Genomic DNA, 12,666 nt, shown 5'->3' on the forward strand with positions numbered 1-12,666 from the left:
TTACACATGTTTTATGCTACTATTACACATATAGTCTAATAATTCACATTTTTTAAAAGTTAGATGTATGCTCACATGTAAAGTCCAAGCTCTTTTCACTTTAATTTTTATGTTACATTTTTTTATCAACCTAAGATTTCTACGATATAAATGCAAAAATCTTGAACTTTCCATCACAAATAATAATAATAATTTTTTACCAAAATGGGCCGCTCGATTTTAATTTTCGAGTTTGTGTTTTTAGCTCTAATAATTGCAATTGGTTGTGTTAATGGCAATTATCAATGCCCTAATACCATTGTTAAGCTTTTGCCATGCAAAGATTTTTTAATGGGAAAGGGTGATATTAGTGGTCATTGTTGCAATGGTGTTAAAGGATTAATGAAAATGGCTACTTTTGATAATTAAAGTATTTGTGAATGCCTCAAGAAAGAAGCTTTGGCTATTGGAGTAATTGAAGAAAGAGCTAAGCAAATACCTCAACTTTGCAACATTAGCCTTTCTATTCCTAGTGATCCTAATGTGGATTGCAAAAACTAATATTTTCCTCCCTCTTTTAATAGTTGTTCACTTTTGATTTAACAAATTATTGTCATGTTAGTCTTTTTTTCATTTGGTATTCAATATTCGTGTTGGAGTCTCTCTAAATCTGGATTAGCGTATTGCAAGGCCTTATCCAAACATGAACCATCTAGTTAAGGGGGTGAAGGGATCACGGACCATCCCACCACAATCAATGTTGATAATTAATGGCAGTCAATTAAGTGAATGAAAATTAAGTTCATGGCTAAATTACCATTTATTCTAACTTTAACTTATGATCAGTTTATTATTTTATTAATTGGTTTAATTTTGGAAAATGCAGTGCTATAGCTCCATGAAGTGGAATACAGAAATAGCTAAGAAGACTATGATCATTTCATTAGACTTAATGTGTATTGTGTTTGAATATGAGTGATATGATCAAACGTTTTATCTAATAAATTATTCAGGTTGAACTAAATTTGAGCGGATAAAAATAAGATGAATTATTAAATAGAAACTAATACTCCATGAGAGTTGACAAAATGAAAACTCTGAACCGATGGCTAATATGAGACTTTTTGAAAAATCCAATCCTAATCTTAGTTTTCTTTTTCTAGTAGGATTAATAAAATAATAAGAGTATTAGTTTCCTTTTTCTAACTTACCTAATTACAAATTGGGACACTATATATAAGTGTGTGCGCTCTTAACTAGTTTTATCATTAGTATAGTTCTAGTGCAATTTTATTTACGTACATACAACAAAAACAATGACAACATTCTACGTTCGTCCATGTCAAAATCCATATTTTTTCCCAATTCCAAAAGTTGAATATCATCCAATTCAATTAACAGAAAATCGGGTGATCCATAAACAACCTATTTTCATCAGTTGGGCTTTTTTGCTTGAGGGATGTATCAAGATCAATATTGATGGCAGCTTCATGCCAATTTCCGGGTTGGCGGGTTTGGAGGGGTGGCACGCAATGACAAGGGAAGGTGATTGGTGGGTTCTATGGACGACTTGGCATGAGAGCCACGTCAAATTTCACAGTTGAGTTATGGGCAATACACGGAGGTTTGATTTTGGCAAAGAATTATATGATTTGAAGAAGTTATTATCGAGACAGATTCGTACGAAGCCCTCAAGTGTGTATGTCAGATGGGTAATGTCTCGGAAAGTCATCCCGACCGCGCTGTTGTAGAAAAATGCAAGCCTTATATCCGAGTTTGAGATTGTACTGATTCATACTTTGAGATAGAGAAATAATTGCGCCAATCACCTGGGCGACATTGGGAAGGATAGAAGAAGAGATGGGTAATAATAGATCGCCCACCACATTCTGTGCAACTTTTGCTTCGTGCATATCCTAGATATCGGAAACATGTATCCTAACGAGGATCGTGAAGTTGTAAATTATTTGTAAAAATCTAAAAGAGCTTTCATAATTAGGAGTGAAGATCAAATTTTAATTAAAAAAACTTGTTTTTTTTTTCTTCAAGTTTGTTGTTTAATTATAGTGTAGACATTTTCTGAAAAAATGGAAACATGTAACTTCACATATTAATAATCATTCATATTATTAAAAACTAATTCAATTTAATAAAACGTTAGTCATGTGTTTATAATACGTTGCCTTGGATATTATCATAAAAAAAATTATTTACTAATGTGAAGATATAAATATTTTAACTCAAAGTTCCAAAATATATCTATTATTAAAAGTAGGCATATCTTTTTTATATGCTTTAAATATTCTTTTTACGAACTTCAACATTATCTCAGTGAAAATAAATTTGTAAAATGCATCATTAAAAATTTTGAGGACCTAAAGCAATTGTTTTACTATCCTCATGCGACAAGTTGTAGCAAGACGACTTGGTAAATGAACTACTTCCGTCACCGATGTGAGATTCTTAATTTTCATTCGTCACCCTCGACTCTCATTCATTACCCCTAACTATGTTCGATCCCTACGTGGACAATCTATCTGGGGACTACATTGAGAGGCCTAACTTTGATACCATGTTAAAGAAATGGATCTTGAGCTTAATTTAAAGTACAAAAGCTAACTCAACAAATTAGAAATGCCCAAATCATATTAAAGAGACCACTCATTCTTAAAGGGACGATGTGGAATTGTTCATAACATCGTCCAAAACCACATTCCATGCAACATTTGCTTCTTCGATAATGGCCACGTAGCATATGCTATATATCCAAAACATTTCATCTAACCAGGGTTAGGTACGTTGGATCTCAAATAATAATGCTTTTTTGGAACTTTTCACTTAAACACTTAAACTTGGTATTTTGTTGATGGTCAATTTTTTTTGTCTAATATGACACTTATTGAAAAGATTGAGTGTTCAATCGAAACAAACATAAATTTAAGTGTCTAACACGATAAAGTAGTAACTCTCCGAGGGCATGAAATGGTTTCTTTCTTTAACTCCATTTTCCTTGCTTGTAGTGGCGGAACCAAGAATTCGAATAACGATTAAACAACTTATGTACGTACACAAAATATGAAAAAAATTATTTTACTCTTAACAAAATTTCACTTCATTTTATAAAATTGATATAAACAAATGACAATCCAAGAAAGACACCATTATCAACACTCAACAGTGAATTACAATAAGTAGGAATTAGAAGATCAGCAAAAATTTTGACATCAAGGAAATAGATATATACTATATATATATACTAGTTTCTCTACGTATCGATCGCACAGATTTTTGTATATTTACGAACACACACACAGTAAAAACCTTGTCGTTGACTGGGATTTACGAAATACCAATAGTTTTATTGAGTATCCAGAGTGTAAGAGACAGTTGAATCGCGAAAATTGTATGAAGCCATGTCCGATCTAACATGAAACCATACACTGTGATTCCAGCTTTGTTGTGCTCGAAGTATGTCACTGCAACAAATTTTTCCATAACCGAGATCAATAAGGTACAACGTAGTCAATACCAAAGACATGAAATGATTCAACGAAATAAACAAATACGCGCTAGAGACTAGAGTTACCTAGTGCTTGTCTCTTTTGGTAGGATATTGTACTGGCATGAATTGGTACCATATTTGTGTTGTCCAACACGTCGTCTCCATCTCCTTCCTCGTCTGTGTCCCAACTGGAATTGATAGGGTATACCACCTGAGATGTCACGGTCCGAGCCATGGGAGTCTCCTCAGTCATGTCATCTAAGGTGCTGATTGTTGCACAAGCATGCCATTTGGCAGCAAGTGATGTAACAGCTTGTGCTTTGTGTGTGATCTTTGCTGCACTACGTAAGCACATGAAAAGTCCAGTTACCAGAGTAATTGAGCTCAACTGCATCGTAACATGTATACAATGTCAAAACAGGACGGTAATAACGTTTGCAGCTACGTAATCAATAAAAGGAAATGAACCAGAAGGTGGGAATGAAGTATTACCGCAAGTTCACCTGCTGTAAAGATGTTCACAGTGGAGCTAGGCTCAGTAATAAGAAGCAGGGCAAGAAACTGGCTTATGGTAACTAGTATGAGAGTTGACAAAATGAAAACTCTGAACCTATGGCTAATGACGCGAAGATTTCTTCTGATTCGGAGATGTTCTATCATGATCGATGAGACATCAGATTGTTTCTCGAAAACTTGAGCAAACTCTTCCAGTCTAAGGATCTGCAGGGAGCATATTAACCGGAATAGGACACATACAAGGAAGGAAATTGATATCCGGTAGAGCCAGGAGCTTATTAACAGTATGCATACGAAGATATTGCTCAAAGCAGCATTATACAGGTAAGGAATTTGGGTTCCCCCGGAGGAAAACCACCATATCTTGTAAATACTCTCAGCAATAAAAGAAGGGAGGACAAAAGATGAGAGGATCTTCATCGACCTCTGCACGAAAAAAGGAGAAACTGTTATCCAGCTGAACACCCGAATAAAAGAAAATATCACTAATTTCTCCCAATAACAGCAAGGGCAACTTCGATTAACAAACCAGATGTGTATCAATGCCAACTTAGTACCTATACAAATTCATGATTTGGGTTAAAAAGGGCCTAGGTAAATGTTTGGTTCTTTACCAATAATAGAAAACGTCAAGATACGAATTTGAAGCGTTTTCCAAGGCCACTAGCCTCAGCAGTATTTGACAACTCTAGAAATACTAACATTTTGTAATCCACTTAAAATTGATGATTCTCCAACGATTATCAAACAGGCAGAAAATCTTATCACGAATGCTATTTAACAGGACACCCGTAGCTTAAATCATAAGAAAAAGCTATAAAAATCAGTTCTTTCTACTTATGAGAGAACTGTTGAATTGTATGACCACATTATCCAAAAGCTTATACTAGAGGGGTCATTTTTATTTACTAAATCATATATTCAACATGCCCCCTCACATGCAGGCAAGATCCGGTTGATAGGACAACTATGTGTGATTAAGGGTTGAGTAAGATAGCAACCTAGGACCGTTACACCTATCTCTTCTAAAAGCTTAAGCGATTAGAGAGAGGGCACCCAACAAGAATCTAGAGACTCAGCAAAGACATTTTGAATAAATCCCAAAAGCAGCAGTTCAAGTAATTCCTAAATCTAACTTAACAAACAGGGCAGAGCTAGAAGAGCGGAAGGGGTTAATCCAAAGCCCCTTCATTGGAAAACCACACTGTATATAAAAGATCCAATCTTTTTCATACAAAGTAGATGTTGAGCACCTTGTTAAAAATCCTACATCCGCCACCGTTAACAACCATAATGTTATTGAACATGGTGCTTGCTTGTTTGTAGGGCATAGTTAAGAAATAAAGCCGCACCCTTGCTATCCACTATAGCTTTTAGCATGATAGTAAACACTTGATCCTAACACATAACACAATAGCTTTTGAGCATGATAGTAAGCGTTTGATCCTAACACATAACACAATAGCTTTTGGCATGATATTAAACGCTTGATCCTAACACATAACGCAATAGCTTTTGGCATGATAGTAAGCGTTTGATCCTAACACATAACACAATCTGCAAAAGAAGAGTAAAACAAGAAAGGGGAAATGAACTTACATGTAGCTGTTCAGTGTATCCTTGTTGAACCTTTTCACTATCTTCATACAATTTATCAAGAAACAGAAACTTCCGAATCCCGTATTTTCGAGCAAAGCTAGAAAGACTAACAAATGATAAAGTTGCAAAAAGTGATAAAGAAACTTGAACAAGAGCATCAAAAGGCCTCTGATGCATAGTATCACAGGTTAAACAAGCAAACATAAAGTGAGATACTAATGGAACCCCAATTGTAAGAATGAAAAAAAGTGACCAAGAAAGACCAGCCCTCCATAGATTTGATTGATCAAGAAAAACCCATGTCAGAGCTGATTTAATCTTCTTGATTTCTTCAGAATATTCATGTATTGAATAACCTGAAGAAAGCAATTCTTTGTTACTCTGCAACAACAACCCTGTTTCACCTTCTTCCATTTTTACAAATTTCTTCAGCTAGAACTTACAACAAACACTTGTTGGGCATAATATGAAAAAACCCAAAAAACACCAAATCAATACAAAAAAATTTCAAGATTCAATTTTTTTAATTACCCCAATTGGGAATCACACTGTTGGGCATAATATGAAAAACCCAAAAAACACCAAATCAATACAAAAAATTTCAAGATTCAATTTTTTTAACTACCCCAATTGGGAATTTAGTAAGATAATCAAGCCTTCAAGATGTGACTTGAATCAAAAGCTATTTATATACAATTAATTAAGGAAAAGGTTGATACAGATGGAAAAATAAGCCTGGTAGTAGGTCTGTTTGATGTTGACAAAAAAATAATCAATTCTTTAAGAAAGATTAAGAAAAACAAAAGATTATTGTTTTACTTTGTAATCATGATTCCTTTTAGCAATTTTTGGATCATGACAATTAGTAGATCATTGTTTCTTTTTTTCCCACACTATGACAAGTGTCTGGTATCTGATTAATTTGGATTTGTGGAAATTCAAGATTCGATTTTTATGAATTGTTATACTGATTTCAAAGTTATAAATAATGATAACTTATTTTACGTCAAGTATTTAGTGAATTTCTTAATAAAAGTAAGTGGTTTAGATAAAAGTTGCTAAATTCTCGTGAATTTATGACTTTAAATAGTATCAACCTAATGTTTTAAGGGTAGATTTGCATCTACGTAAAACTAGACACCAATGTAATAGATCCACTTTGTTTGACTCGACGTGAAATTCAAGAATGAAAGCAATATTTTTAAAACTTGTGGTTAATACAACATATGAAAATCTGTGTAATTATAAAATTCTCATTAATGATAAAAATGACATTTAAAATTAATTTTTTACTATCAAATAGAGAAGGTATCTTTTGAAGATGAAAGTTTTATATCGATGATTAATAAAATAAGTGATTTCCTGATAATTCTTCTCTTTTTTTTTTGTCGAGCGTAGCTTTGAATGTAAGTTAGGCTTAACATGCAAAATCATTTTTGAGCTAAACTAAAAAAATAGAGTGTCACGTAAATTGTGATAGACAACGTACAAAATTTGAATAAAAAGTTACTATTCTCGCATAAATTCATAGCTTTAAAGTTAAATCCGACTTTAAATGAAATATTTTCTGCTTATTAAAATTGATTCAATTTAGAACTCGAACATGAAATCCATATAATTAAGGTAACTTTTTGGTGGGGTGTATCATTATTATTGGTATAAGAGATTGTGTGGAAATGAACAATGCCAAATGGAAAATTTATTATGAAGAGAAAAGAAGGTGGGAAATCACAAGTAGCATGATGAAGTGAAAGGTGAGATTTGGATTGCTGCTTCGTGAAGTTTTTTGGAACATCAAAAGGTTAAAAAAATCACCATCATCTCTTTTTTTTTTTGAGTTCCGTCTGTTTTAATATGTTTATCTAATTTTACTTTAATATGAAATTTAAGAATATAACGAAGAATATTAAAAAAGAAATTCATTTAAGGAAAGTTAGAATTAGGAAAAAGAAAGAGACTTATTTTTTGAGTCTAACTAAAAGAAAATTATATAACAAAAAAATTAAAACGAAAGGAGTAATTATTAAGAGGTATTAATAAATAGTTAAAGCATTACGTGGTTGTTCATGTGCAACATTTGACCTCCCAAACATTTTTTGTTTCGTGTTATTTATATTAAGATTAGGACAGATGAATAGAAATATAGTATATTGTGTTTTTTGCCAAATTTGAAATTTTATTACTAATATATTTATTTGTTAGGTCCAAAAATGTTATTTATACTTATTGTATAATTTTTAATGTTATATAGTGCAAGCCTAAATTAATGAATTTAATGAACTTATAAACTACTTATTATATATTTCCTCCCTTGGTCATGATCAATTCTTTTCACATGAAACAAAGATCACATTTTTCTTTAATGAATCCTATGTGACGTGAATTTAAATTAGCTTAGACGTGAATGTAATATTCAGAATTTACTGATTATGAGTCAATTCAGATAAACGTCAAATGAGTACATTAAGCGAGGTAAAATATTCTACACTGAAACATTCTTTAATTTTAAAACTAGAATCAAATTTCTTGATTAAGAATAAGAGATTTCAACCATCTTATCTTTTGACGATATAATTATTTCCTATTTTAATTAATCTAGACTCGTGCATGGTTGCACACTTCACTTGAGTTTCAACTCTTAAATAAATTATTTATATTTATCCAAGCTATCAAGCTTGAGTTTTAAAAAAAATAATTGATCGTACTCCTAGTGTAATTTATTATGTTGAAAAATGAGAGAAAGGGACAAATAATCCTTTAAAAAGTGCAACTTGTGATTGAAAGAGAATACTTGCTATTAGAAAAGTAGTAGCAACCTTTATTTATGGGATAATAGTCTGAAAAATATTTTATAGTCAATTAATTATTGCTAAACCAAGATATAATGCAATTAATTAAATGAAGAAGACACAAGATGATAATATTATTGTCTCTAATTCACATTATAAAGTAAATTTAACTCGAATTAGTTGAATTTTAATTAAATAGACATCATATACATATCGAATTGATAGGGATAAGGTCTAAAAAATACTATTGCGATACTAAACTTTCATGAGGACCTATTACCTCCCTAGACTATTTAATACCGTATTTTTTACCCCCTGAACTATTTAATAGTGTATTTCAAAGGTATATATGTGTCCACGTGGACACATTACTATTTATAATTTTGCATTAATTTTTATATCCACGTGGGCAAATATATATGTTTAAAATACGGTATTAAATAGTCTAGGGAAGTAATAGGTCCTCATGAAAGTTTAGTATCGCAATAGTATTTTTTAGACCTTATCCCTATCAATTCGATATGTATATGATGTCTATTTAATTAAAATTCAACTAATTCGAGTTAAATTTACTTTATAATGTGAATTAGAGACAATAATATTATCATCTTGTGTCTTCTTCATTTAATTAATTGCATTATATCTTGGTTTAGCAATAATTAATTGACTATAATTTTTTTCCTTTTTTTAATCTTCAAAGTGGCCCTACATGATGATGTATTAATATATCATAAATTATTAGGTGTTGAATTTATATTATGGAGTTTGTTTAGTGTAAAATGTAAATAGAGTCAAATATATAATTTTATTTTTCTACTAAGTACAAAATATTATTAGAAGGACCACATTGAATTGATATATACTCATTTTGTCGAATCATATGCTATGATATCAATTGTTAGGATAAGCCAACTCCAAAATATTCTCTACATAATGTAATAAGATTATCTGTTTTATACCAAGTTCTTATGATTTTTTCAAAACTATATATCTCACATCATTATATTAGGAGTAATATTCCTAAACTTTATATATATTGCCTTTTTTTCTATTTAGGTATTAATGTGAAACTTTTATTCACATACTCTAGACATGATGGTAGAACAACTCATGTAATATGTCCAAATTTTAATTATTGAAAGCTTTTAATGATATAATAATGTTGTAGAACTTTGAAGATACCAAGGTAGGCCATAAATGGAATCACATAAAGCAAGCAAAGTGGAGGGCTTAAAGTCTTGAATTGGAATTGTGGACACAAAATTAGAGTTGTTATTTCTAGTCATGGACATATAATGTTCCATCATATCCACATAAAGCTTGTGTTATTTCTATATAAAGAGTTGGAATTGAAATTTAAATTTGATTCTAAATTTTAGGACAGAAAGTAATAGCATAAAAAAAAAATATGTCAATTGTCCCTTTTATACGATTTTTTTGGCAAGTGACTCTCCTTTTTTATTTCTCTAACAATTTTTAAATTTTTTATATTATAATCTAAAAATCTCTTTTAAGCGAACTAAAAAACTTACGAGAAGATGATAATCTAATGTTTTAAGGAGTATATTTTTACAATTTTTAAAAATAGAAACAAATCAAAATAATGACCTAAAAGGGAAAGTTGTGTGAATCGGTTCAACCATTATGTGTAAAAACTAGCTAGATTCAGAACGTACTTTATTTTGTACATATTTAGTAACTTTATTGATTTAAAATTAAAATTAAAATTAAAATTAAAATTAAAATAATGGAGTTCGATCAAATTTTAGGTATTTTTAAACTTTTATCAAATAAAAACGGGTGATAAGCACTAAAAAATTGACATAAAAAAACAAGAAGATAAGCACTACTTGGAGGGTGTTTTGGATTAATAACCTATCAAACTTTTTTTTTGTCAATATATACACGTAAACCTTTGTTTCATCTTATTCATCACAATTGTCTTTTCACATAATTTAAGTTAACAATATTTATGTAATTTTCAACATCATATATCCTTGTAAAAGTAATTATCATGTGTTAATTAAGAAATATTAGTTAATTAGTTTTAATGTTCTATCATTAGACAAGTTGCGTGCCGACAACTTCGGCTTCTTTTTCTTCTTATTGACACATTAGAATTTCAATCCAATTTGAATATGAATTGTATTCTCCCGTCTCAAATTTTTTATCGTGATTTAAAATTTTTTTTATCTTAAATTATTTAATTAAAAGTTATCGTTTTGAGTTATGGAGATAACTTTTTTATAGAAATACAGAATAAGATTGTATACAACAAATTTTGCGATCCTCTCCTTCCGTAAACCCTAATGCATGATGGGAGCTTTTAGTCCTTCAGGTTTTCTTGTTTAGTTATCTCAAATCATTCGTTATTTTAAAAGTTCAAGAAGTAATTGTTCTTGAAGATTACAAATATCCTAATAGAGTAAATATTTAATGAAAAAAGATTATATACGAAAATATAGATAAGAATAAATTAATCAAAAATTATTTTTGGTTAATATTTTCTGAGAAAGCGTGTCGATAGATAATTTGAGACGCGTGAGTATGTATAAAAAGCATGATGACAACGTGGGACTTGGTGTTCAGTTTATAATGCAAGCAACGTCTTTTTTATTTGGTCAATACGATTCAATTAAGCTAATTTAAAAACAATTATTAGAGAGACTATGATTTATAATCAATAAACAATTCAATAATAACAAAGATAACATCAGAGACAAGATTGAAGAGAAGACACGAATTCAACAGAATTTAATATTATTAGTTCAAATCAGATATGCATATTTCATTTGTAATTAAAAAGTTATTTCCCTATAAATTAATAACTCAAAAGGCTAAAATATAGTGTTGGATTTCTATTTTTTTAGATTTAAAGTAAATTAATAGACAATGATAAATATTCATCTTGATCCGTTAAAACTGATTTGTAATAAAAGACTTTTTAGAACATGATTTTTTTAAAATTAAAACGTCTTCTCATAATTGATACGATTTTTTCAAATTTTTTCTAAGACGGGGTAGAGAGAAAGTTGGCATATTTGTCTAATGGACACAACTATATATATATAAATCAATCACTAACATTCAGAATTCATAAACTTTTAATCGTGGAGCCTGTATTTCATATCCTCACTTATAATTTAAACATAGAATAGAATGACCATATAATAACTCAAAAGGTGCTTTTATAAATCTTATATATTATTTTTTAGAGATCTTTTTATTATTAGAATATAGAATAAAATGACCATACAAAAAACTCAAAAGGTATTTTTATATGTCTCATATATTATTGTTTGTGATTATTTTGAAGAAAAATCATGACAAGAAAAAATAAATTTTAGAAATAGTCTACAAGACCAAGTTTTATGGCAAATACATCTCACTTTGTATTTTTCGAAAAGTTAAACTGCCAAGGCACGGGGGAAAATATTTTATAAACAAATAAATTGATCGGTGACTTAAATAATAATATTTGTTTTTCTTGAAAAAATGACATTTATTGTTCATTGACATAAGTTCTAGTTGATTTGTGACGATTTTAATCGTTTACTCTTTTTTCTATTATTTCATTTTGTCATTATTGATAAATTAGTTTTGCTTATGAAGTAGGAATTCGAGATATTTCAACAATTGAAAAATAGTAAAAATAGTGTAATATATTGTCTATTAGACATAAATTTTAGTTATATTGACGTGTATATAGTTGAACAGGTTCACTATGTTAAAAATGTATCAAATGCTTACCTCATATACTCCTAACATATGCTTGACATGTAATCAAGTAATGGCAGAATCATAATTTTCACTAAGAAGATTTAAAGTATAAAAATTAAACATATCAATATCTACTATATATACGTAAAAAAATCATATATTAGTAGTGTAATTTTCTATCGAACAGGTCCAGATGACCCTCTTTGGCCCTTGCTATCTCCGCCCCGTAACGACTCTTATTTTGACAAGCCCACTTAACCTCATTTTTATTTATTTTGAAAAACCCAATAGGCCCAATGTTTTATCTTGACAAGTCATAGACCTCATTTTGATGAGCCCATTAAGCCTCGATCCTATTTTGACAAGCCCAATTGATCTCTATATTGTGGGTGAAGTGCATGACAATATTCGATTTTGATGTTGTCATTTAACTTGACAAAATCTATAACTTCACAATCTACGTGTGAAGTTTTTATACGACTACAACTCAGACACATATAATTAAACTTTAGGTTTTTTTCCTTGTTGAAATTCCATCATTTTGATCTTAATTCAATAATT

General features: G+C 30.2%; 1 protein-coding gene across 1 annotated transcript; it reads right to left on the reverse strand.

Moving 5' to 3' along the window:
• Nucleotides 1-3,075: 3,075 nt before the first annotated feature.
• On the reverse strand, nt 3,076-6,376 carry LOC102604757 (uncharacterized). The gene is made up of 4 exons (XM_006352319.2): nt 5,597-6,376; nt 3,974-4,423; nt 3,566-3,869; nt 3,076-3,455 (listed from the first exon to the last, which is right to left on the reverse strand). Exons 1-4 carry the CDS (start codon nt 6,008-6,010, stop codon nt 3,319-3,321), a joined length of 1,305 nt encoding a protein of 434 aa, XP_006352381.1. The 5' UTR covers nt 6,011-6,376; the 3' UTR covers nt 3,076-3,318.
• Nucleotides 6,377-12,666: the final 6,290 nt, after the last annotated feature.

The sequence above is a fragment of the Solanum tuberosum genome, unplaced genomic scaffold (genome assembly GCF_000226075.1).
Source record: "Solanum tuberosum cultivar DM 1-3 516 R44 unplaced genomic scaffold, SolTub_3.0 scf00148, whole genome shotgun sequence".
NCBI lineage: Eukaryota > Viridiplantae > Streptophyta > Magnoliopsida > Solanales > Solanaceae > Solanum > Solanum tuberosum.

What these genes read in the sequence shown, in the direction of transcription:
- LOC102604757 (XM_006352319.2), bottom strand. Translation starts at nt 6,010, where the DNA reads ATGGAAGAAGGTGAAACAGGGTTGTTGTTGCAGAGTAACAAAGAATTG. An exon ending in GATACACTGAACAGCTACAT is followed by an intron (nt 4,424 to 5,596) that starts GTAAGTTCATTT and finishes TTTTTCGTGCAG; the next exon opens with AGGTCGATGAAGATCCTCTC. An exon ending in CCAAAAGAGACAAGCACTAG is followed by an intron (nt 3,456 to 3,565) that starts GTAACTCTAGTC and finishes AATTTGTTGCAG; the next exon opens with TGACATACTTCGAGCACAAC.